The 26,627-nt window shown below is 41.3% G+C and overlaps 2 protein-coding genes across 4 annotated transcripts; one reads left to right on the top strand and one right to left on the bottom strand.

Annotated features, from left to right (window-relative positions):
• Nucleotides 1–24: 24 nt before the first annotated feature.
• On the top strand, nucleotides 25–9,598 carry LOC115144262 (COP9 signalosome complex subunit 1). Of its 3 annotated transcripts, XM_065002519.1 has the most exons (15): nucleotides 25–428; nucleotides 550–683; nucleotides 1,915–2,007; nucleotides 3,044–3,225; nucleotides 3,394–3,561; nucleotides 3,876–4,011; nucleotides 4,254–4,331; nucleotides 4,439–4,499; nucleotides 4,787–4,872; nucleotides 5,095–5,189; nucleotides 5,309–5,414; nucleotides 5,648–5,728; nucleotides 7,798–7,935; nucleotides 8,192–8,326; nucleotides 8,947–9,598. In XM_065002519.1, exons 2-15 carry the CDS (start codon nucleotides 651–653, stop codon nucleotides 9,019–9,021), a joined length of 1,467 nt encoding a protein of 488 aa, XP_064858591.1. In that variant the 5' UTR covers nucleotides 25–428; nucleotides 550–650; the 3' UTR covers nucleotides 9,022–9,598. The 3 variants fall into 3 exon arrangements, with proteins under 3 accessions (XP_064858591.1, XP_029541018.1, XP_029541017.1); XM_029685158.2 differs by having other exon boundaries at nucleotides 25–683; nucleotides 1,889–2,007; XM_029685157.2 differs by having other exon boundaries at nucleotides 25–683.
• A 4,704-nt stretch (nucleotides 9,599–14,302) lies between these two features.
• On the bottom strand, nucleotides 14,303–16,268 carry LOC115144490 (gastrin/cholecystokinin type B receptor-like). Its single transcript, XM_029685548.2, has one exon. It carries the CDS (start codon nucleotides 16,209–16,211, stop codon nucleotides 14,904–14,906), a length of 1,308 nt encoding a protein of 435 aa, XP_029541408.2. The 5' UTR covers nucleotides 16,212–16,268; the 3' UTR covers nucleotides 14,303–14,903.
• Between the last annotated feature and the right edge of the window lie 10,359 nt (nucleotides 16,269–26,627).

Genomic DNA, 26,627 nt, shown 5'->3' on the forward strand with positions numbered 1-26,627 from the left:
TGCCCCGGATGTGATAGCGAGCCGTTGTGTGTTGCTGTAGACTCAGATTATCCATCATATTACATTTTAGTCATTTAAAATACACTCTTATCTAGAGCTATTTACAGTAGCGAGTGGATACATTGTACATTTTTCTGGTCCCACGTGGGAATAAAACCCACAACCCTGGCGTTGCAAGCGCCATGCTCTACCAACTGAGACACGGGACCATATCGACCAGTTAATTGACTGGCTGCTCCAACAATGAAAATAAATGTCTTCAGAAATGGAAGGCAGTCTGGAGAAGGCAAGATCAGGTGGGACCACTCTAGCCAATGAGAGGACAGATACGAGTGTGATAACAGGCACAAATCATATATGAAGTGTTTTTTTTCTCAAACTTGGCAGGATATCATGTGTCCTACTTATATCAGTACACTCATAACAACGTAAGCATTACCAAACGTATATTCGATCAAATAAGCCTCAAGTAGAAAACAAGACATTACTTTTTTGTTAACTAAATTCGACATTCATTGATCTCCATACAACAACTCCTCCCTTGATCAGCGGGGAAAACGCCACCTGCTGGAGAAGACAGATTTTGGTCCCAGTTATCCGTCTCGCTTCGCTTCTTCCTCTCTGCCGCTGAACGTCACAAACCGTGAAAGATGCCTTTGCCCGTGCAAGTATTCAACTTTCAGGTAATAATTAATCTATTTTGATGCATGTTTACACAAAAACGGTATGCGGGTATACACGTGGAGAAGGCTTTCCTCGCGCTTAACTGGGACGGTGGGTACTCCGATAAACACGCAAGCCTTGCATACATCGGGAGTAGCTTGGGCCGCTAGCAGTACTGGCAAGCTAACTAGCTAGGCTAACTTTAGTAAGTTCATATAGCTAACTCTACAGCATTATATTTCCATTCACTGTTATTCTATACCAACTGACTAATGTTAGAATGACAAAAAATGAGAAAGGTTCACCCCAGGAAACTGTTCGCTGGTCATTTATGGTTTCTTCAGGCACTTTGACAGTCATGCTAACTAGCTAGTTTTCTGTTATTGTAGTTAGTTGACTGACCTGCTATCCAGCTAGTAGTAGTTTAGCCATCCCTTTTTAATTTTGTTCAGTAACACATGTACATTGTGTCTCCAATGTAAGTATCCAGTGGGACATGAGCGATCTGTCTATTGTGGGAGTGTCGTGTATGTATGGCTATTTATTACCTTGGTAACCTGGTTGTGCCACGCTGCTATGACACTTATCAACAGTATGTACAGATAACTGCCAAAATAAAGATAACACTTGATCAAATCAGGGATACAAAGTATGGTTCCTGAGTTAATTAATCAATTAACATCTCATCATGTTTAGGGTCATGTATAAAAATTGCCGGTTATTTTGGCTATCATTGCTAGAAGAAGATATCTGTGACTTTGAAAGAGGGGGTCTCAAAAGAGCAAAGGGGGTTTAAAGTGTGTGTCAGTCACCTGATCTCAACCCAATTTTTTTATTTTACCTTTATTTAACTAGGCCGTCATTGAAAAGTCTTATTTTCAATGACGGCCTAGGAACAGTGGGTTAACTGCCTTGTTCATGGGCAGAACGACAGATTTTTACCATGTCAGCTCGGGGATTCGATCTTGCAACCTCTCGGTTACTACAAAACTCTAACCACTAGGCTACCTGCCGCCCAAATTTTAGGAGGTACTGTAGCGGCACCTGAGACAGTTTTCCATCACCATCCACAAAACAACAAATTATGGAATTTTCGTGAAAGAATGGTGTCGCATCCCTCCAATAGAGTTCCAGACACTTGTAGCATTGAAGCTGTTCTGGCAGCTCGTGGTGGCCCAACACCCTATTAAGACACTTTATGTTGGTGTTTCTTCTATTTTGGCAGTTACCTGTATGTTCGCTCTTCTTCAGGGGGTTGTTGAGCCCATGCAGATAGATGCTGACCCACAGGAGGACCAGCAGAATGCACCAGATGTCAACTATGTGGTGGAAAACCCCACGCTGGTATGGTCTATCTATCCAGAATTTCCCCCCACTGGCATTGTAAAGGCGGGCTTGTTTCATGTAGATGGGACTCAAATACCACACAAATGACATTTCTACTGCTATTTAAATGTTAAACTGAAATCAAAGGAATCTGTAGAAGTGGAATACCCCACAAGACATGCCACTAGAGGTCTCTTCACAATACCCAAGTCCAGAACAGAATATGGTAGGTGCTACATAGAGCCATGACTACATGGAACTCTATTCACCATCAGGTAACTGATGCAAGCAGTAGAATCAGATTTTAAAACAGATAAAAGTACACCTTATGACACAGCAGGGACTGTGAAGAGACACACACACAAACATGAGTATACTTATAATGTTGTATGGTGGTATCAAATCAAATTTGATTTGTCACATACACATGGTTAGCAGATGTTAATGCGAGTGTAGCGAAATGCTTGTGCTTCTAGTTCCGACAATGCAGTAATAACCAACGAGTAATCTAGCTAACAATTCCAAAACTACTACCTTATACACACAAGTGTAAAGGGATAAAGAATATGTACATAAAGATATATGAATGAGTGATGGTACAGAGCGGCATAGGCAAGATGCAGTAGATGGTATCGAGTACAGTATATACATATGAGATGAGTATGTAAACAAAGTGGCATAGTTTAAAGTGGCTAGTGATACATGTATTACATAAAGATGCAGTAGATGATATAGAGTACAGTATATACGTATACATATGAGATAAATAATGTAGGGTATGTAAACATTATATTAAGTAGCATTGTTTAAAGTGGCTAGTGATATATTTTACATAAATTCCCATCAATTCCCATTATTAAAGTGGCTGCTGTACATGTTGTATTGTAGATATGTAGTGGTGTAATAATGTTATGATGTACTGTTTTATGTGTAATGTAAGTGCGTTAATGGATCCTTAATAAATAAAAATGCAGACTATTGAGTGAAAAATCAACATGTTTAGGCTTTTTTCCCACTGAAGTGTGTGTGTGTATCTTTGTCTCCCTCTCTCTAGGACCTGGAGCAATATGCATCCAGCTACTGTGGTCTGATGCGTATTGAGAGGCTGCAGTTCATCGCAGAGCACTGTCCCCAGCTCCGCGCCGAGGCCCTGAAGATGGCCCTGTCTTTTGTCCACAGGACCTTCAACGTAGACGTGTACGAGGAGATCCACCGCAAGCTCACAGAGGCCACCAGGTAGGTGTATCACAGCCCACTGCCCCTCCAGCATAGCACAGAGAAGGTACAACAATGCACAGTGGTTACTACTAGTACATAGTATGTTATTTTTCATTGTTGGTTTGGAAAGTGCTTTTTGTTTTTGTTGAGTGTTTGATTGATTCAAGTGTGTGTGTGTGTGTTCAGAGAGGTCCAGGGGGCTCCAGATGCTCCGGTGGAGGGCGGGGCAGTCGAACCCCCTCCTCTGGACACAGCTTGGGCCGAGTCGACCAGGAAAAAGGCCCTGCTCAAACTGGAGAAATTGGACACTGACCTAAAGAACTACAAAGGCAACTCCATCAAAGAGAGCATCAGGTGGGTGGGAGACGCTACGGTTGTTAGCATCAAGTAGATAATAAACCGATTGGGTAATCCTCACCTCCAAGAGGATCGGCCTGAGCAATGTTCTGCGTCTGTTTGCAGATCTTGAAGTAATCACTGAGTAGTTTACTAGTAGTAGTAGCTTTTTAATGTAAGGTCATTTGGAATGGAATATTTATTTGTTGATCAGTGATTCTGCATAGTGCTTTGCTCAGGCTTAAGAGGGGGATCTGAATTTTTCTTTCCTGGCCTCTCTTCCTCTCTGGTACTGGCCCAAATGCTCTCTATAATAATTTATTTCGCCTCAGGAGGGGTCATGATGACCTTGGGGACCACTACTTGGACTGCGGTGACCTCAGCAACGCCCTTAAGTGCTACTCCAGAGCCCGAGACTACTGCACTAGTGCCAAGCATGTCATAAACATGTGTCTTAATGTCATCAAGGTATGTCACCATTTATCATAATGACAGTTAGTGGTCCTAGTTTTTTGGTAAATGCTCTTAATCCTGATGTAAAGTCTGGAGGGCAGAAGGGCTATATTCCTCGTTCGTTCTCTCTCAGCCTCACTTGTTCTCAGCCTCTTCCTTTCTCTGTGATGTGATTACTTCAATGACTAGCACTAGAGGGCGGTATTGATATGTGTCCTACAGGCTTTCATACTGAGTTTACTGTTTTCATCTATCAGGTTAGCGTCTACCTCCAGAACTGGTCCCACGTCCTTAGTTATGTGAGCAAAGCTGAATCCACTCCGGAGATAGCAGAGGTAAGTCGTAGGTTCCTCTGAGCCAGAGAGCATAAGTCCTCTACTGTCTTAAAAAAAACACAGACATGTCCATCTTTACTGAGGGAATATATTTATTTTTGTTTCAGCAAAGAGGGGAGAGAGATTGCCAGAGTCAGTCAGTCCTCACCAAATTAAAATGTGCTGCAGGTAATTCACTCACTCTTTGTTGTTCTAAAAAGAGATGTACAAACTGTAAGTGTTTTCACCTGTTGTTCTCTAGAGGGTATACAACTCACTAACAGATGCCAATCTTCAACAGGTGCAGACACTCATGCTAATGTTTTGTTTCAATGAAAATGTATTTGTTTTAAACCCCCTTCTGCTTTGATTAGATTACAAAGTTCTCTTCCCACACTCTGGTTCATTTGACCTCTCGTTCTTTCTCCTTGTTCCTCCTCCTCCTCCACGTCTGTATATCTGTCACTCTCCCCCAGGCCTAGCTGAGCTGGCCTCCAGAAAGTACAAACAAGCAGCCAAGTGCTTCCTGCTGGCCTCTTTCGACCACTGTGACTTCGCTGAGGTTAGTCAGTCTGCCTGCCTGTCTTAGTACTTTAAAGGTGATGTCTGTGACTTCCCTGTGTTGTTCTGTGATAATTTGAATTGTTTATCAACAATTGGGAAGGCAACAACAACTAGGACAAGGGTACTTGGACAATTGTAAAGACGATTGCTGCTTGACAAATTCTAATATTTTTATTTTTTTCTGTTGACTTTGTACCAACCTCCTGTATTGTGTGTCCAGCTCCTGTCCCCCAGCAATGTAGCTGTGTACGGAGGGATGTGTGCCCTCGCCACCTTCGACAGACAGGAGCTACAGAAGAACGTCATCTCAAGCAGGTGTGTGAGTGAGCAATCGCCTGTGTACCTGCTGTATAAATGGTGTATGTTTTTCATGTAACTGACCGAGCTGTGTTACCATCCACAATACTCTATTCGTGTATTTTATGTCCTCCCAGCTCCTTTAAATTATTCTTAGAGTTGGAGCCTCAGGTCCGTGACATCATCTTTAAGTTCTATGAGTCAAAGTACGCTTCCTGTCTCAAAATGCTGGATGAGATCAAGGTGAGATTGATCTAATTAATGATCTATGATTATCAATCGATCCAATGATTGCATTGATGTGAAAAACATCAAATGGGTAGCAAAATAATTTGAAAACGGGAATTCAACAAAGTAAGAACCAAGTAACATGATTTCTTAGCTATGATGTATTTTCCTAGTGCTGTATTTTCATTATGTTGATAACACATATTTGAAACCTGTCCTAAATGCAGACTGCCTTTCTTATTTCTCAGGATAACCTGCTGTTAGACATGTACCTGGCCCCCCACGTACTGACCCTCTACACACTGATCAGGAACAGAGCCCTTATACAGGTGAGACTGGGGACAGGAACACTTTTCCTCCAGTACTCCCATATAATACTGAACATCATGGACATCCAGAGTATTCTGTTGTTTTCCTTATATACTCACAACTACGGGTGGGTTTGAATAGTCAATTAGTCAGTCAATGGCTCCCCCATAGTCGTAAAAAAATAAATAGGCAATCGTTGCGTCTGGGGGAAAGAATCAGATACAAAACATTTCTCTCTAACCACGTTTACATCCACAGTTTTTATGCGAGTAAAGTCCTACTGTAAATTTAAAATTTAAAAAAAGTGCCCGTTTCGGTCCATTTTTGAAAATGCTGACGGAATTTGTTGGTTCGACATGGTGGGGATCTTTTTGTGTCTGTAAAATTAATTATGTGAGAAATGGAGGTGTAAATGCCTCTGCGCACATATTGATATAATAACCATCATATCACCGTATGCGGATTCTAGAATATTCACATGAAAATCTGTCACTAATTGGATGGAAACCTGTCACTTCTAGCTCAGGCAGCAATCAATACTACATTTAGCTGAGGAAATGTGTCTGAATGACACTGACTCCTGGGGTCAAACATCTACAGGGGTTACATTCCAAATGGCACCCTATTCCTTCTATAGCGCACTACTTCTGACCGTTAACTGGACTAGCAGGTGAAGTATGGCACCTAAAATGGTTGTTCTGCTAATGTTATTTAATATCATGCCCTAAATTAGACATTGTTCTTCTGCTTGACCTCTTGGTCTCCTTTTTCTGTTTTACTGCAGTGGGATGATGGTTGGGATACTTGTTGGAGGGTGTGAGTTACGCTGGTGTTATTTAGATTGTAAATAATAAATATGTAATCAAAATAGTTTGATTTTGGGATCATTAACATTCAGAGCAGGTTTTCTCTCCCCAGTATTAATGTGTGTGTGTTTGCTGTAATGTACACTTTTTTTTGTGTAGTGGCGTGGGCGAGGGTCATGCATGCGTGTGCAGTACCTCAGTCTCTACTTTTCACTTGCATGTATGACTAAGATGTTAACGTGTGTTGCAGTACTTCAGCCCGTACGTGTCTGCAGACATGACTAAGATGTAACGTGTGTGTGTGTGTGTGTTGCAATACTTCAGCCCGTACGTGTCTGCAGACATGACTAAGATGTTAACGTGTGTGTGTGTGTTGCAGTACTTCAGCCCGTACGTGTCTGCAGACATGACTAAGATGTTAACGTGTGTGTGTGTTGCAGTACTTCAGCCCGTACGTGTCTGCAGAAATGACTAAGATGTTAACGTGTGTGTGTGTTGCAGTACTTCAGCCCGTACGTGTCTGCAGACATGACTAAGATGTTAACGTGTGTGTGTGTGTGTGTTGCAATACTTCAGCCCGTACGTGTCTGCAGACATGACTAAGATGTTAACGTGTGTGTGTGTGTGTGTTGCAGTACTTCAGCCCGTACGTGTCTGCAGACATGACTAAGATGTTAATGTGTGTGTGTGTTGCAGTACTTCAGCCCGTACGTGTCTGCAGAAATGACTAAGATGTTAACGTGTGTGTGTGTTGCAGTACTTCAGCCCGTACGTGTCTGCAGACATGACTAAGATGTTAACGTGTGTGTGTGTGTGTTGCAGTACTTCAGCCCGTACGTGTCTGCAGACATGACTAAGATGTTAACGTGTGTGTGTGTGTGTTGCAGTACTTCAGCCCGTACGTGTCTGCAGACATGACTAAGATGTTAACGTGTGTGTGTGTGTTGCAGTACTTCAGCCCGTACGTGTCTGCAGACATGACTAAGATGTTAACGTGTGTGTGTGTGTGTTGCAGTACTTCAGCCCGTACGTGTCTGCAGACATGACTAAGATGTTAACGTGTGTGTGTGTGTGTGTGTGTTGCAGTACTTCAGCCCGTACGTGTCTGCAGACATGACTAAGATGTTAACGTGTGTGTGTGTGTTGCAGTACTTCAGCCCGTACGTGTCTGCAGACATGACTAAGATGTTAACGTGTGTGTGTGTTGCAGTACTTCAGCCCGTACGTGTCTGCAGACATGACTAAGATGTTAACGTGTGTGTGTGTGTGTGTGTGTGTTGCAGTACTTCAGCCCGTACGTGTCTGCAGACATGACTAAGATGGCCCAGGCCTTCAACACCACGGTGCTAGCTCTGGAAGACGAACTCACCCAGCTCATACTGGAGGGACTTATCAATGCACGCATAGACTCCCACAGCAAGGTAATACACACACACTCAAGAGTCAAGTCACATATACACCCCATCTCTCACTCACACTAGATGAGCTCCGATCACTCTTTCATTGTTTAACAGTTTATAATCTTATAATGCAGCATGGGATGTTGATTCGACAGTGACCCAAATGGTTTGCCACAGCGCTCTTATCCCCAGCCTCTCTCTCCTCCCTTCTCTCTTTGAGATGCCGAGCACATTTATGTACAAAGAGACTATGAAATACTCTCCCTCCTCATCCCAGATCCTGTATGCGCGGGACGTGGACCAGCGGAGCCACACATTTGAGAAGTCTATCCACATGGGCAAGGAGTTCCAGAGGCGAGCCAAAGCCATGATCTTGCGAGCTGCTGTGCTGCGCAACCAGATACACGTCAAGGTACCTCTGCACACAGGGTCTCCCTGGGGTTTTCAGGCTGCTCTCTCTACTCATCTATCTTGATCCCCCCCTCTCTCTCTCTTTTTTGCCTTTTACCTTTAGGATATGGATATCTCTCAGAACTGCTATTTCTTTCTTTATTTTGACATCCTTGCCTCAATCAGCCTCCCTATCAGTGCCGCCATCTGATCCTCTCCTTTCTTTCTTTCCCTTTTCCCATATCCGCTTTTTCTTCCTTTCATTCTATCTCGTTGACCTCTGGTCCACCAGTCTTTTCTACAGGCCGTCCTCCCCCTCTCCTCCTCATTTCCACACATCATTGGCTCTGAAATAAAATGCCTTTGATTCAGAGGAGGAATCTCTGTCGTCTGTCCCTCTCTCCCCAGTTTGTCATGATCTTACAGTACCAGAGAATAGTTGCAACACTTTTTATATTGTATGCTTGGTACGTTTTCCTTTTGATACATATACTGTATGTTCGTATGTCTGAAGACTGGTAAAGGCATCAGAATGCAGGATGAGAATTAGGTTTTCCCCCGTCTTTGCTTATAGAGGATGTCAACCACTCAACCTTATTTTTCTCTCCCCCTCTCCTCCCTTTTCCCTCCCTCTCTCTCCAGTCTCCTCCCAGGGAGGGCAGCCAAGGTGAACTCAACTCTGCCAACAGCCAATCACGAATGAGCACCAACATGTGAACATTCCCATGAGACCTCTGTCTTACAGGAAGTTACCATGTCAGGGGGGGATCTGCCAGGGGGACCTATCACCCCCCCCCCCACCTGAGGATCCCCCTCCTCCTGCTGACTCAGTGCTGCATCTTTTGCCTGCAGAAAGAAAAATACTGAGACGTCAACTTCAATAGGCTGTGTCTTAAATGGTACCCCTATTCACTATATAGTGCACCACTTTTGACCAGGGCCTATAGAGCTCTGGTCAACTAGTGCACGATATAGGGAATAAGGGAGCCATTTTGGATGCACAAAGGACTCTGGTCATGTGGGAAATGAACAGTGGTAGTCTGTGGAGATACTTGATGAGCAACCTGAGTGTGTTAATGTTGTATTGGAGAGGCTGTGTGTGTGAGTGTTTAGAGTTGAGTGGCGCTCAGTCGCTTCACAGTACTGTCCTCTTTTTCTTAAGATGCACTTTCCTCTTCCTTTCTTTCTCATGATGATTGATGTGATGCATCCATTAAGAAATTAACAGAACACACACTTCAGAACCAATGTCCACAAGATCTGATTTTAAAATAAATGTGTATGATAATCGGAAGCTTGGTCAGGACTTTTGTCTTCTCACAATATACCTTTGTTTACCAGTTGCACAATAAGCCAATTTCCCACACACCCTTAACATAGTTTATTTATGACCTCTAAAGAACAGAATGTTGATACTGAGATGTAGTTTTTTTTAGGAAGATTGCATTGAATTTCAATGTTATGTGATTTTATTTATTCTTGTACAAAGTAATTGGATATAAATCAAGTCCAGAGGTACCGTACCGTAAGCAGAGGTTGACGATGAGGAAATGAGTTTCATTTATTTTTCTCTTTGCGGTGTCATCTGATTCCTGCTTCTCCCACATTAAAACCTCACAAAATCACTGATCTCTGACAACCAATAGCATGGACTTGTTTTAATTATTCGAATGGATGAGGGGAGCTGGTCCTGTGGCTCTATTCACAAACAAACAGCCCCAGGATAGCAACACAATTAGACCCAACCGAGTCATGAGAACAAAAAGACAATTACTTGACATATTGGAAAGTAACAGAGCTATTTGGCCTTAAACAAAGTGCACAGTGGCAGAATACCTGGCCACCGTGACTGGCCCAAAATTAAGGAAAGCTTTGACTATGTACAGACTCCGTGAGCATAGCCTTGCTATTGAGAACCTGGTTCCAAAAATAAGCTTCACTTCCTAACTGCCTGCCAAATGTATGACCATATTAGATGTGCATATTTCCCTCATTACACAGACCCACAGAGAATTTGAAAACAAATCCAATTTTGATAAACTCCCATATCTACTGGGTGAAATTACCACAGTGTGCCATTACAGCAGCAAGATTTGTGACTTGTTGTCACAAGAAAAGGGCAACCAGTGAAGAACAAACGCCATTGTAAATACAACCTATATTTGTTTGTTTTCCCTTTTGTACATTAACTATTTGCACATCATTACAACACTATATGGACGTATGACATTTGAAATGTCTTTATTCTTTTGGAATGTTTGTGAGTGTAATGTTTACTGTTTTTTTTTCTTTCACTTTTGATAATTATCTATTTCACTTGCTTTGGCAAGCCAATAAAGCCCCTTAAATTGATATTTGTGACAATTTTACTCACGGGGAAAATTAGTATTCGTGTGTTAGATCCAATTATTTTGTCAACATCAATCATTGCTATTGAACTGTAATAACAGGTTTATTTGTATAGCCTGGCTGAAGCGACCCACATGGTGCACAGCGAGGGAGTGCTGTGCCCCACTTGTATACAGAATTCAAAACAGATAGGAAACAATTAGTTGGACTTGTTGGGAAATGACTACGGTTACCATTAAAAATCAAATAGTAAATGCAGCATCTTGAAAGCGGTTAGATGTGTGTTGGGGAGGTTGTTCTGTCTCTGTACTCGCTGGTCTTCCTCAACCCTCCCTTCTCTGTTTGTGACGCCCATCTTTCCTCTATATTTGTATGTCTTCTAGTCAATTAAATGACAATTTAAGGGATTTATTGGCATGGGAAACATATGTTAACATTGCCAAAGCAAGTAAGTAGATAATAACAATTAACAGTAAACATTACACTCACAGAAGTTCCAAAAGAATAAAGACATTTCAAATGGCATGTCTATATACAGTGTTGTAACGGTGTACAAATAGTTAAAGTACAAAAGGATCTCTACCTGTCCCTTTGTTAACTGATCTGTTTCTTCCACAAATGACTGCAGAGTCGTCATAAAACCTCTAGGGGACTGAGGTATGGACCTATCTAGAACGACCACTGACCCATAAAATGTAGAAACGTTATTCTATGCTTATTTCCTCCAAGGACTTTATTGTATTGATTTGTTTGGGATGTCATTTTCTTTCCAAACCACAGAGCCTTTTGCAGGGTCAGGTTCTATCTTCAGAAATGTATCATAATCATGGTTAAATTCTGTCCTTCTGCAGGGGAAAGGTCTAAATATTCATGTGGTTGTCGGAAGCCTTTATTTAAAAAATGTAGGTAACATTTATTTATCCAGAAAGTCCCATTAAGGTCAGAAGACATTTTAATAGCGGTAACTCTAGGGATTGATTAGTCATCACTTACGGTGCCTTCAGAAAGTATTCACACCCCTTTACTTTTTCCACATTTTGTTACAGCCTGAATTTAAATGTATTAAATTGAGATTGTATAACTGGCCAACACACAATACCCCATAATGTCAAAGTGGTATTATTTTTTTGAATATTTTACATATTAATAAAAAATGAAAAGTTGAGTCAATAAGTATTCAACTCACTCTGTGTAACATGATTTTTGAATGACTACCTCATCTCTGTGCCCCACACATACAGTATAATTATCTGTAAGGTCCCTCAGTTGAGCAGTGAATTTCAAACACAGATTCAACCACAAAGACCAGGGAGGTTTTCCAATGCTTCACAAAGAACTGGTAGATGTGTGGGAAAAAAGCTGCCATTGAATATCTCTTTGAGCATGGGGAAGTTATTAATTACACTTTGGTGAAGTTATTAATTACACTTTGTATCAATACACACAGTCACTACAAAGATACAAGCGTCCTTCCTAACTCAGTTGGGGGAGAGTAAGGAAACCGCTCAGAGAAACCGCTCAAATCCAACACTCTTCATATTTGCAAGCATGGTGGTGGCTGCATCATTATGGATATGCTTGTCATCGGCAAGGACTAGGGAGTTTATAGGGTAAAAATAAACGGAATACAGCTATAAGCACAGGCGGAAACCTAGTTCAGTCTGCTTTCTAACAGACACTGGGAGATAACATCACCTTCAGCAGGAAATACATTTTGCCAATTTATTCATTAATAAATGTAGCTATTAGATAGTTAATCCAGAGATTCTTACCTTTACCTTCGGCAGTCTTGTCCACATCATCATGGCATTTGTAGTTCTTTATGATAGCCACATTAGCAGCTAATTAGGGAGGGGGGGGGGGGGGGTAAATACAGGCAAATATATTGATTGAAGTAACCTTGTCCTATATATTTATACTGTTATTAAAACAGCATGCCAGGGTAAGCCTACACGAAACACAGCCCTTATTTGAAGTGTTTCTGAAATCCCCTATGGGAGAAATGAATGGAACCATTTCCTTGTGTGACTGCTAGGTTTTATGGGTATTATGACTCATACTGTGGTACTCTATAGCCCACATCAGCGTTTCCCAAACTCGGGACCCCAAGGGGTGCACCTTTTGGGTTTTTCCCTAACACTACACAGCACATTCAAATAATCATAACTTGATGATTAGTTGATTATTTGAATCCGCTGTGTAGTTCTAGGGTAAAAACCAAACTGTGCACACCTTGGGTTCCCAAGGACCGAGTTTGAGAAACCCCGTCCTAAATGATAAGATTATTATATTATTATTTGTTAAATGGCAGCCAAGCATCGATTATCATGTCCCCAGAATAAGCCCCTCGATATTTATTGGAAAGGAACATCAACCTTGCACTTTCACCACCCTGTGAAGTTCATCATATATTATTGCATCTGTAGCCTAATAAACTGCATGGTTTCCTGAGTCATAGTGGGAGGACCACACAACATGTCATCGCGTGACTCCAAGTTTACTTGGATATTATGGTTATAATATCAATATTTGCACATAAAAGCGTTTCCACCGACATTTCTCGCGTAATTCATTTTACCGACACAAAAAGATCCCACCTTGTCTAGCGTATTTTATTTTGTCAACATGTGGAATGGTTACCGATTTTTATATATATATATATGAATCCAATTCTCAACGGAATGCTGGTATATCTCACATGCACTAAAATACCCACTTGGCTAAATGATCTTGCAGTGATCAAAGCCTTACAGAAACACTGAGGTAGAGAAGCTTGAAGGGTTGTGAGAGTCCATGAAGGAAGGCTTCGTTAATGTCAAAACCATTACAGACAATCAGTAATTCACAGGAGGTTGGAGGCACCTTAATGCGGCGAGCGGGCTATAAGTGTATCCGTCAACCTTCAAAGAACCAAAATGGCTTTTAAGTAAAACTTTTACAATTTATCCGAGGATCTTTCATGTTGTGTGGAGACACATCAGGCCTCAGTAACTGCAGATGGTAGGAGATTGATTTTGGTGCCAGGGCTCTGTGGCCACCCACCACCAATCATGCGTCAGCAGCGGTAGGTGACCACAGATCAGTCTCAGCAGTACCATTTTTAATCTGGACATTTTTTAATTTTACCTTTATTTTACTAGGCAAGTCAGTTAAGAACAAATTCTTATTTTCAATGACGGCCTAGGAACAGTGGGTTAACTGCCTGTTCAGGGGCAGAACGACAGATTTGTACCTTGTCAGCTCGGGGATTCGAACTTGCAACCTTTCGGTTACTAGTCCAATGCTCTAACCACTAGGCTACCCTGCCGCCCCAGGAAATCAGGCTCCATGTCCCGGCCACCAGCGAGGCCCCATCCCACCCTGCCAAGGAGCCAACTCGACTCATAATGGTGCCAGTCAGCAGGGAGCGATCCGTCTGCCAAAAGACGTGTCACAGCCTTGCTAGAGAAAGGATGAATGGAGAAATCAATCTATACCATCTATGGAGGCAAATGAAATGGACTTGGAATAATAACTAGGAATATAAAATATGATGGTCCTACAATTCTCTAATTTAACAATTATGGAAGCAATTTGAATGGACTTGGACAAATAACTACAGAATTATAGTCATACAATGTAGCCTTGTAATTGAACTACTACATAATGGTTTTTATAATTGGCACGGTTTAAGTTTTGGATACAGCTCATTTCGTTGACATGGAATTGAATGTTGATGGATGAGTTCTACTTCATAGGACTTGAGGGTAAATTAAATATATTCGAGTTTTTAAACAGGGTCTATACATTGTATACATTAATCATTTTGGATCACTATATAAAGACAACTAGCCTATTATGCACAATCGAATGAGATGCACATTATTTTGTACAGATGAAAACAACATCAAATAGCCTGTTTGAAATTGGATTCAGTGAAGCCAAGTCCCAAAAAAATCATTAGGTATTGGACATGCTCATCATTTACATTGACCGTTTGATTCTTCAACAATCCTAGAATCATGGGCCGTTTTTAAAGCGGCAACACACTCCATAATACAGACAACACTACACTTCATATTGAAAAGGGCAACACTCTAATCTGTTCCTTGCATTTATGGCAAATATCTCCATTTGCATTGGAGGTTGCGTTGAAAAAGGGACAGATTTTCACAGAATATCTCATTTTGAACTGTATGATGAACGCTTTCCAGTCCATTGGAGAAATAACTGTGACCTTCACCCTGTAACCAGGTAGTTGTCTCTGTCAATCAGTCGAAAACAGTCTCACACGCTGTCACAGAGGACAGGCTCTTGCTCTTGGTTAGTTTATCGCCTAAATTGGCGTACTTTCTCGATGCGCCCATCTCTGCGCTGCGATTCACTGATTGCGCTCTGCTATATGGCACGACTTTGGGCACTGAGATGCCGCCCATAGGCATGGAGGACTGCTGTGGCAACAGACTGCACACTGACGACAGTTTCAGTCGGTAGCTTTTCCTGAACCGTTTCGCAGACCTGTGCAAATTCCCCACGAAACAATAACAGAGCGGGTTGAGAGCGGAGTTGGTCAGACCCAACCATAGCGCAAATGGTCTCCCGTGAAGAATCCACTCGTGGTTGACCTGGTTCACATCATCCTCATTCTTTAAAGATGCAGCCATGTTCAAGTCTAACCATATGTCCACTACATACAGAGGTAGCCAGGACAGTGTGAAAAGCACAACTAGTGACAGCACCATCTTGGCTATCCTTTTACGCACTTTGAGGCGGGACAGTGATAGCTTAACGCCAAATGTATTTGAATCTTGCGTCCGTTTGTCGTCGGTGCCCCACAGCTTCCAGCCGGTCAGCACGCTTATAACCAGGTTAAACAACACCGGAAAGCCGTAGAGAGAGCAAAAGAGCAGGAAGCTATATCTCTGTTTCAGTTTGACTTCGTTCCAGCTCTCCACGCACACAGTGACGGTGATGTCCAGCAGCGACAGAGTCTGGGTGGTATTCATGAAGAGGAGCGGTATGCACAACCCCGACGACACGCTCCACACCACACAGATCATACACAGTATCCGCCGCCCGGTAAAAAAAGAACGGGCGTGGAGAGGATTGTGCACGCTGTAGTAGCGGTTCAGACTGATCACAGCCAGGCTCAGGACGCTCGCAGACACCGATACCGCTTGAACGAACGGCACGGTGCGGCACAGAAACTCACCGAACACCCAGGCGTTGTAGACCTGGAGTCCCAGGTTAACTGGCATGCACACACACACCACCATCATGTCGCACACCGCCAAGTTTACCAGCAGTCTGCGGGTCGCCGACACTCCCGCCAGACCCGTCCTCTTTCGGGTGAGGACCAGGAGAGCCATAATGTTCCCTCCAAGCCCCGCGAGGAAGGACAGGGAGTACATAACCACCAACACGATGGTGCTCGGTTCGTGTCCCGAAAATAAGAACAATTCCGGGTAGGGGTTGTTATCCTCCTGTAAACTCCAGTTGTGCTCATGTTGAGGTCCCAAAATTGAAAGATTTGTTGAAAATGAATGTCCAAAATTGGAGTAAAAATTCGTTAGATTCATCTCCCGCTTGTTCTCACATCGTTTGCGCTGTGTGGAGTGTCCAATTCAGATACGCACACAGGTGAGACCCAGAGAGATGCTCTGCGCTCCGCCCCTGTTCTAGTTGTGAGATTGGGATTACATCCATACATCTAGAGTTAGTTGTCGCCTTGCCGAAAGAGATCATAATAGTCCAATACCCAGGCATTTAACAGAAAAACAGTATACACATTTCGCCACCGAAGTGCGGTCCTCCTCGATATTACTCGACTGGAGCGCGCGCAGAATGTTCATTCGGACCCTGCCCAATACCATATTTATCTGTGTGACTAGAGGAAGCAGGAGCTGCACTGTCCCGCGCTCGTACTCATACCTGGCCTCCTCTTTGTCCTCGTTCCCTCTCCTACATCTGACAGGAATGGATAGATGACAGCTAACTCTTTTGACAGGATCAATTAATCTTACTTAAGCTACTGAATCTGATCAGTGAACGGAAAGTGAGTGTAAGAGGGCAGATGAGAGGTGGAAGGTTTTTGGAATGGAACATAGCCAGAAATGAATCTCTCTCTCTCTCTCTCTCTCACCTGTGCTGTGTGAAGTAGGGTTGCTGTGGCAAAAATATATAGCCATCTGCAACACCAGTCTGTAGGCCTACTTAATTAAGTGTATAGAGATTATGTTAGCGGGAGACTGTGTTCTCCTCATGCCCAAACCTTGCTCTGACAATCAGTGCCATGCTCAAAGTGCCAGGTCACATTTTCAGAGCATGCACAGATCAGCTGGCAGGTATTTTCACAGTCATTGTCAACCTTGTCCTAGTCTGTCATCTCCACGTGTTTTAAAATGATAACCATTAGTCCTGTTCAGAAGAACTCTAAGGTGTCATGCCACAATGATTACCGCCCTGTAGCACTCACATCTGTAATCATGAAGTGTTTTGAAAAGCTGGTTATTGCACACCTCAACTCCATCCTCCCAGTCACCCTAGACCCACTCCAAATTGCATACAGCCCCAACAGATTCAATCATGCACACTCACATGACTCTAAACACTCACACACACTGACACTCCAACACACACATAACATGCACACACACTCACATATAATCTTCATTTACGCTGCTGCTACTCTGTTTATCATACATCCTGATGCCTAGTCACCTTACCCCTATACCTATCTACCTATATCCCTGCATTCTAAATATGGTATTGGAACTGACCCTGTATATGGCTTCTTACTTTCTCGTGTTTTTCTTAATTTTAATTTTAATTCCTCTTCTGTTTTTTTTCTACCCTGTTATTTTCAGTACTACATTGATATTGATTACTGCATTATTGGCTTTAGAGCTTGCATGAAAGGCATTTCATTGTACTTGTGCACTTGACATTAAAACTTGTTAAAGAACGCCAATCCTCCTCTAGTCTCCTTTCTTCTTGACATTTAAATGTCACTAGCAGCACCCTGCCCTAAAGGTTCTGATTAATGCAATTCAATGCAATTTAATCTTTCATGACTTGTAAGCATAGAAACATAATTGTATTATATGCAAATGCATGCAAGTGGGGTCACGGAAAGACTTGTCAGTCTACTCATTTAGAATCCACAAGGGTCCACTTTGTGTGACGCTTTTCACCCGTGGTGGAGTCTTGTTTAGCGCTTTTCGTACAGTTGTGGTGTCTCTCCAAGGCCCTGAAATCGGATCTTCGGGCACCATCTGATAGACACACAATTGTTACCACAGATTATATTGAGTATCCATTTTACCTGGGCCTTGTCCCATAGACGGGTTGCCTGACAACGTCACAAAAATGATGTGCACTGGGCCATTTACTTATATGCACATGTATTTGATGGGGCAGAAGGCCATGTGTTATGATTCTGAATGGTCAGATAGCTAGCAACAATGACAAGAAGCTGCCATGTTTCAGCTAGTTGTATCTTGTTCTTGAAACCATGTTTTGTTATAAGATGTTTTTACTTATGTCATGTCTATGCTAATGTGGCAAAAAAATCACTAGCTAGCTAACCAACACCTGTAAGGTTGTATTTGAGACACAAGTGCTTATTGTGTAAATGCATTTCTGTTTTCAATAAACATTTGGAGACTAAATATAGTTCACGTTGTCAATAATCCTTTGGAGTTGACAGTTTTGTCCCAAAGTTGCACACACATTGGTTTTGTTGCTAAACAACCCAGCGTCTATATACTGTAGTTAGCCTACAACATATAGACTATAGGCTTATCTGTTTTGGATCATATAGACATTCTACAGATTCAAAATGGTCCAGGAAATGTTTATTTAAATTATGATAGCATGATCTCTCTTAGCAACCATTACATTCGGAACACCAAAAAGCGATAATAATAAAACATGCACAACACAGCGGAATATCAAGTGGCCAATAACTGGGCTTGAACTGTACTTGAGCATTTGTAATGCCTTTGTAATGGCTATTCCTGTTCAATGAAAAACAACTTCAGTGGGTGAATGGTTAATAAAAATGCCACTCTAGCATGACGAAGGACCTGACACGAGACAGCCGATGTGAGAGGGTCAGAATAACACAATAGAACTCACCATTAGCGACCTAGCCTTAATCCCTGTGTGTACTGTATGTCAACCCACTCATTGTGACATCATCAGCCTGTTCTGGTGAGGTGTTACTACACGCTGAACAAAACTATAAACGCAACATGTGGTTGGTCCCATGTTTCATGAGCTGAAAATGCAAGTATGAAAATGCACTCACTGCTGTAAATGGCTCCGGGTAAGATCGTCTGTAAAAAGTTCATCTATAAAAGCGTCTGCTAAATGTCTGAAAAGTCAGTGCTAGTATGAACAGACAAGTGCAAGTGTTTGTGCAGGAAAGGCAAGGCTATTTGTTTTTTGTGTGTTTTTTAAGGCCAGGTCATAACTGGTGGCGCACAGTTTTGTATTTTCATGTAATGTGATTGGTGCTTTTTGGGTCCAATTTTGAACTGCTTTCTGAATTGCACTAATGAAAATGTAGATTCATATTTAGAGTATGTCTGGACATGTAAAATAATGGACTATGGCTTACCATAGGTTCTTTACCATTTAAAGCAGCGATCTGCAGTTGCTACATCAATTTCTTGACTTACAAATGAATAAAATGTGCCCTGTATATACAAAAGTATGTGGACACTCCTTCAAATGAGTGGATTCGACTATTCCAACCACACCCATTACTGACAGGTATATAAAATCGAGCACACAGCCATGCAATCTCCATAGACAAACATTGACAGTATAATGGTCTTACTGAAGAGCTGAGTGACTTTCAATGTGGCACCGTCATAGGATGCCACCTTTCCAACAAGTCAGTTCGTCAATTTTCTGCCCTGCTAAATCTGCCCCAGTGAACTGATTAATTGGCCAATATTTATATATATATTTGTAATAATGACAATTGCAAAAATACTGAATGAACAACGAACACTTTTAATTTAATATAATACATAAATAAAATATATTTAGTCTCAAATAAATATTGAAATGTGTTCAATTTGGTTTAAATAATGCAAAAACACTGTGTTGGAGAAGAAAGTAAAAGTGCAATATGTGCCATGTAAAAAAGCTAACATTTAAGTTCCTTGCTCAGAACATGAGAACATATGAAAGCTGGTGGTTCAATATTCCCATTTCTTCAATATTCCCAGTTAAGAAGTTTTAGTTTGTAGTTATTATAGGATTTATGACGCATCAACAATTTCATAGACTTAATTATAATATAATAAACACAGAAATACGAGCCTTTGGTCATTAATATGGTCAAATCTGGAAACTATAATTTCAAAAACAAAACGTTTATTCTTTCAGTGAAATACAGAACCGTTCCGTATTTTATCGAACGGATGACAACCCTAAGTCTAAATATTGCTGTTACATTGCACTCCCTTCAATGTTATGTCATAGTTATGTAAAATTCGGACAAATTAATTACGATCTTTGTTAGGAAGAACGAGCCAGGCGGCCCAAACTGTTGCAAACACGCTGACTCTGCTTGCACTGAACTCAAGAGAAGTGACACAATTTCCCTAGTTAATATTTCCTTCTAACATTAATTTAATTGAACTAAATATGCCATTTAAAAAAAATATACTTCTGTGTACTGATTTTAAGAAAGGCATTGATGGTCATGGTTAGGTACATTTGTGCAACGATTGTGCTTTTTTCGCGAATGCGCTTTTGTTAAATCATCACCCGTTTGGCGAAGTTGAAGTAGGCTGTGATTCGATGACAAATTAACAGGCACCGCATTGATTATATGCAACGCAGGACAAGCTAGATAACCTAGTAATATCATCAACCATGTGATTATGTGAAAATTGATTGTTTTTTATAAGATAAGTTTAATGCTAGCTAGCAACTTACCTTGGCTCCTTGCAGCCACAAGGTCCATAAGACGCTGCACTCGCGTAACAGGTTGTCACGTTCTGACCATAGTTCTTTTGTGTTTTCCTTGTTTTAGTGTTGGTCAGGACGTGAGCTGGGTGGGCATTCTATGTTGTGTGTCTAGTTTATCCGTTTCTATGTATGGCCTGATATGGTTCTCAATCAGAGGCAGGTGTTAGTCATTGTCTCTGATTGGGAACCATATTTAGGTAGCTTGTTTTGTGTTGGGGTTTGTGAGTGGTTGTTTCCTGTCTTTGTGTTCTCTGCACCAGATAGGACTGTTTCGGGTTTTGCCGCGTTTGTTATTTTGTATTTGTATAGTGTTCACGTTATCATCTTTTATTAAACATGTTGAACACGAACTATGCTGCATTTAGGTCCTCCTCTCCTTCGACGGAAGAAAACCGTTACACAGGTGGTCAGCCTGCCAGGCAGTTTCCTTGTGGGATGCAATGTAATCTGCCATAATCGGCATCCAAAAAGGCAGATTACCGATTGTTATGAACTTGAAATCGGTCCTAATTAATATTTTATATTTGAGATTCTTCAAAGTAGCCACCCTTTGTCTTGGCATTCTCTCAACCATAAGTTAGTCACCTGGAATGCATTTCAATCAACAGGTTTTCCTTGTTAAAAGGTCATTTATGGAATTTCTTTCCTTCTTAATGCGTTTGAGCCCATCAGTTGTGTTGTGACAAGATAGGAGAGGTATACAGAAGATAGCCCCATTTGGTAAAAGACCAAGTCCATTTTATGGCATGAACAGCTCAAATAAGCAAAGAGAAATAACAATCCATTATTACTTTAAGACATGAAGTTATGTTAATCCAGAACATTTCAAGAACTTTTAAAGTTTCTTCAAGTGCAGTTGCAAAAACCATCAAGTTCTATGATAAAACTGGCTCTCATGAGGACCACCACAGGAAAGGAAGACCCATCATTTTCTCTGCTGCAGAGGTTAAGTTCATTAGAGTTCCCAGCCTCAGAAATTGCAGCTCAAATAAATGCTTCAGTGAGTTCAAGTAACAGACACATCTCAACATCAACTGTTCAGAGGAGACTGCGTGAATCAGGCCTTCATGGTCGAATTGCATGGCTACCACAGCATTCTGCATGGCTACCACAGCATGCCTACCAGCAGCGATACGTCATCCCATCCGGTTTGCGCTTAGTGGGGCTATCATTTGTTTTTCAACAGGACAATGACCCAACACACCTCCAGGCTGTGTAAAGGCTACTTGACCAAGAAGGAGTGTGACGGAGTGCTGCATCAGATGATCTGGCCTCCACAATCACCCAACCTCAACCCAATTGAGATGGTTTGGGATGAGTTGGACCGCAGAGTGAAGGGAAAGCAGCCAACAACTCCTTCAAGACTGTTGGAAAAACATTCCAGGTGAAGCCGGTTGAGAGAATGCCAAGCGTGTGCAAAGCTGCCATCAAGGCAAAGGGTGCCTACTTTGAAGAATAAAAAATATAAAACACATTTAGATTTGTTTACCACTTTATTGGTTACTACTTGATTCCATATGTGTTATTTCATCATGTTGATGTCTTCACTATTATACTACAATGTAGAAAATTGTAAAAATAAAGAAAAAATGTGTAATGAGTAGGTGTGTCCAAACTTTTGACTGGTACTGTATATATATATATATATACAGTTATATATATATACAGTATATATATATATATATACAGTTGAAGTCGGAAGTTTACATACACTCAGGTTGGAGTCATTAAAACTCATTTTGGTTAGGACATCTACTTTGTGCATGGCACAAGTAATTTTTCCAACAATTGTTTACAGCCAGATTATTTCACTTATAATTCACTGGATCACAATTCCAGTGGGTCTGAAGTTTACATACACTAAGTTAACTGTGCCTTTAAACAGCTTGGAAAGTTCCAGAAAATTATGTCATGGCTTTAGAATATTCTGATAGGCTAATTGACATAATTTGAGTCAATTGGAGGTGTACCTGTGGATGTATTTCAAGGCCTACCTTCAAACTCAGTGCCTCTGCTTGACATCATTGGAAAATCCAAATAAATCAGCCAAAACCTCAGCAAAAAAATTGTAGACCTCCTCAAGTCTGGTTCATCCTTGGGAGCAATTTCCAAACGCCTGAAGGTACCACGTTCATCTGTACAAACAATAGTACACAAGTATAAACACCATGGGACCACGCAGCTGATGGCATCATGAGGCAGGAAGTTTATGTGGATATATTGAAGCAACATCTCAAGACATCAGTTAGGAAGTTAAAGCTTGGTCGCAAATGAGTCTTCCAAATGGACATCGACCCCAAGCACACTTACAAAGTCGTGGCAAAATGGCTGAAGGACAACAAAGTCAAGGTATTGGAGTGGCCATCACAAAGCCCTGACCTCAATCCTATGGAAAATTTGTGGACAGAACTGAAAAGGTGTGTGCGAGGCCTACAAACCTGACTCAATTACACCATCTCTGTCAGGAGGAATGGGCCAAAATTCCCCTAACTTATTGTGGGAAGCTTGTGGAAGGCTACCCAAAAACTTCTGACCCACTGGGAATGTGACAAAATAAATAAAGCTGAAATAAATCATTCTCTCTACTATTATTCTGACATTTTACGTTCTTAAAATAAAGTGTTGATCCTAACTGACCTAAAGACAGGGAATTCTTAAGAGGATTAAATGTCAGGAATTGTGAAAAACTTAGTTAAAATGTATTTGGTTAAGGTGTATGTAAACTTCCGACTTCAACTGTATATATATGTAGTATTTTAAAAAATAAACAATGTTTTTCAGGACAGTCTTTCAAAGATAATTAGTAAAAATCCAAATAACTTCACAGATCTTTATTGTAAAGGGTTTAAACAGTGTTTCCCATGCTTGTTCAATGAACCATAAACAATTAATGAACATGCCCCTGTGGAACGGTTATTAGGACACTAACAGCTTACAGATGGTAGGCAATTAAGGTCACAGTTATGAAAACTTAGGACACTAAAGAGGCCTTTCTACTGACTCTGAAAAACACTAAAAGAAAGATGCCCAGGGTCCCTGCTCATCTGCGTGAACATGCCTTAGGCATGTTGCAAGGAGGCATGAGGACTGCAGATGAGGCCAGGGCAATAATTGCAATGTCCGTACTGTGAAACGCCTAAGACAGCGCTACAGGGAGACCGGATGGACAGCTGTTCGTCCTCGCAGTGGCAGACCACGTGTAACAACATCTGCACAGGATCGGTACATCCGAACATAACACCTGCGGGACAGGTACAGGATGGCAACAACAACTGCCCGAGTTACACTAGGAACGCACAATCCCTCCATCAGTGCTCAGACTGTACGCAATAGGCTGAGAGAGGCTGGACTGAGGGCTTGTAGGCCTGTTGTAAGGCAGGTCCTCACCAGACATCACCGGCAACAACGTCACCCATGGGCACAAACCCACCGTCGCTGGACCAGACAGGACTGGCAAAAAGCGCTCTTCACTTACAAGTCGCGGTTTTGTCTCACCAGGGGTGATGGTCGGATTCGCGTTTTTTGTCAAAGGAATGAGCGTTACACCGAGGCCTGTACTCTGGAGCGTAGCGTGATAGATTTGGAGGTGGAGTCTCCGTCATGTGTCACAGCATCATCAGACTGAGCTTGTTGTCATTGCAGGCAATCAATGCTGTGCGTTACAGGGAAGACATCCTCCTCCCTCATGTGGTACCCATCCTGACCCTCCAGCATGACAATTCCACCAGCCATACTGTTCGTTCTCTGCGTGATTTCCTGCAAGACAAGAATGTCAGTGTTCTGCCATGGCCAGCGAAGAGCCCGGAGAGTGAGGGTAACATCTCACAGCAAGAACTGGCAAATCTGGTGTAGTCCATGAGGAGGAGATGCACTGCAGTACTTAATGCAGCTGGTGGCCACACCAGATACTGACTGTTACTATTGATTTTGATCCCCCCCCCCCCCCCCTTTGTTCAGGGACACATTATTCAATTTCTGTTAGTCACATGTCTGTGGAACTTGTTCAGTTCATGTCTCAGTTGTTCAATCTCGTTATGTTCATACAAATATGTACACATGTTAAGTTTGCTGAAAATAAATGCAGTTGACAGTGAGAGGACATTTCTTTTTTTGCTGAGTTTATATATAAACTGTGTGTATGTGTATATGATTCTTGAAAAATATAATTTTACAGCTGTAGGATCTAAATTTGATCAGTCTTTTGTTGATAAAATAAATGGAAATGCAACTTTGCAGTCTATTTGAGGTTTAAAAAGGCTTCCACTCTGAAATGTAAGACTTGATTTTCCCTTTTTTGTACGGGTTGAAAAATGTATCAACCCGTACAAAAATGTCCATTAATTATAATCCACATAATTTACATTTCCTGTTGCTGCAGGATTATATTTCCTACTGTAGCAAACTAGCTCAAATTAAGATCCTACAACTGTCATATCCCTTCAGAACCCAAAATATAAGCTTGTTTTGTAAATGTAAACAAACATTGTATACCCTCAAAAAATGCTTAGAGGATTGGCCCTTTAAAGGATTGGCATGGGAATGGGAATCTATTCAATCAAATCAAATATTGTTTCTAACAGCCCTAGACTGAGAATTATGTCCAAGTATGGGTTAACTCTGTCTCTAGACACAACCTGAATTACAAATCTCCATTTCAAATGCCAAGGGGCTCAATATAGCCAAACACTTGCTGTTCAGTGAAATGCCACTCAGACTTTGAATATCATTTTCTTTGAGTCAGTATAATCTTAAAAGACAATATGGACACAATATAATTTAAACTTTCACAATAATAGCAACAACAAATACTGTCTGCCTGTGATAGAGATTAGAAGCCACAAGATGTCTTCAGTTTCAGACGGAGATAGCTAAAAAATAAAGCATGAGAGAGAGAGAGAGAAAGATATTTCAAATGAGAGTGAGAAAGAGGGAGAGCGCAGGTGAACCTTAGAGGACTGTGTTGAATGTCTGATCAACAAATCCAACCATGTCCTTTCATTGCTTCGCTTCTTTGAAAAACTCTGAAAACATTCCACATGATTTGGTCTGTTGAATAGTAAAAGGTTTAGTCTGTAGCCTTATACTAAACCTTTCATCAGAGCAAACAATATGGAAGGATTTCTGAGTTATAAGCACCTAAAATGTCAGACCAGAAAAAACTCTCTGTCCTCATTGATATAGCTTTATTCAAGACCTGGAGTTTTTACTGGTTTGGTGACATGGTCAGAAGAAAAAAAACTCAGTCCCTAGTTATGACCAGAGATGGGTAAAGCTACATCTAAAAGTATCTTGTTACAAATACAAAATACCTGACAGACCAAATGATTCAAATAAAATAATAGATATTTTTACTAAGTATTGCATTTAGATAAAATACAGGTATTTTAAGTATTTTGTATTTTCTAAATACATTTGCAAGTAGAGGCCTTAACTACAACAACATTCTCAGTAACGGAAACAAAAAAAACTTTAATTGCTAAGACGGTGATGTTTTTAATTTGTTTAAAAAAAAATCAACCTTAGTTGAATGACCTAACTGTGAGTCACTCTGGAGAAGAGCCTCTACTATATGACCAAATTGTAAATGTTCATGGTAAAAATAACAAGTGGCCTTGTTTTGGGGCAGATATAGAATAATGCCCAGCATGCCTTGTAATTGTTCATATTTACGTTGACATTTTGGTCATTTAGCTGACGCTCTTATCACACCATAATGCCATCAGACTTCTGATACCAATGCAGGGTGAAAGGAGGCCACAAAATTGTGAACTGTAAAAAAAATGCTATAGAAAAGTATTTTGAGTTTTGAAAATATAAATGACAAATCTCAAATATCTTGTTACAAAAAACACTTTCAGAGAATGCCCTTATCCGCTCCATTCCTCTGCTTCTCCTGTACTCTCCTTTCCTTTCCACGTGAGGTGACAGATGTGTACAGTACATCCAGCCCAGGCGATATTGGTTTACGTTGGAGAGGGGGAGGTGTGAGAGAGGGTGTGAAAAGA

This window comes from Oncorhynchus nerka, linkage group LG16, assembly GCF_034236695.1.
Source record: "Oncorhynchus nerka isolate Pitt River linkage group LG16, Oner_Uvic_2.0, whole genome shotgun sequence".
Lineage (NCBI taxonomy): Eukaryota > Metazoa > Chordata > Actinopteri > Salmoniformes > Salmonidae > Oncorhynchus > Oncorhynchus nerka.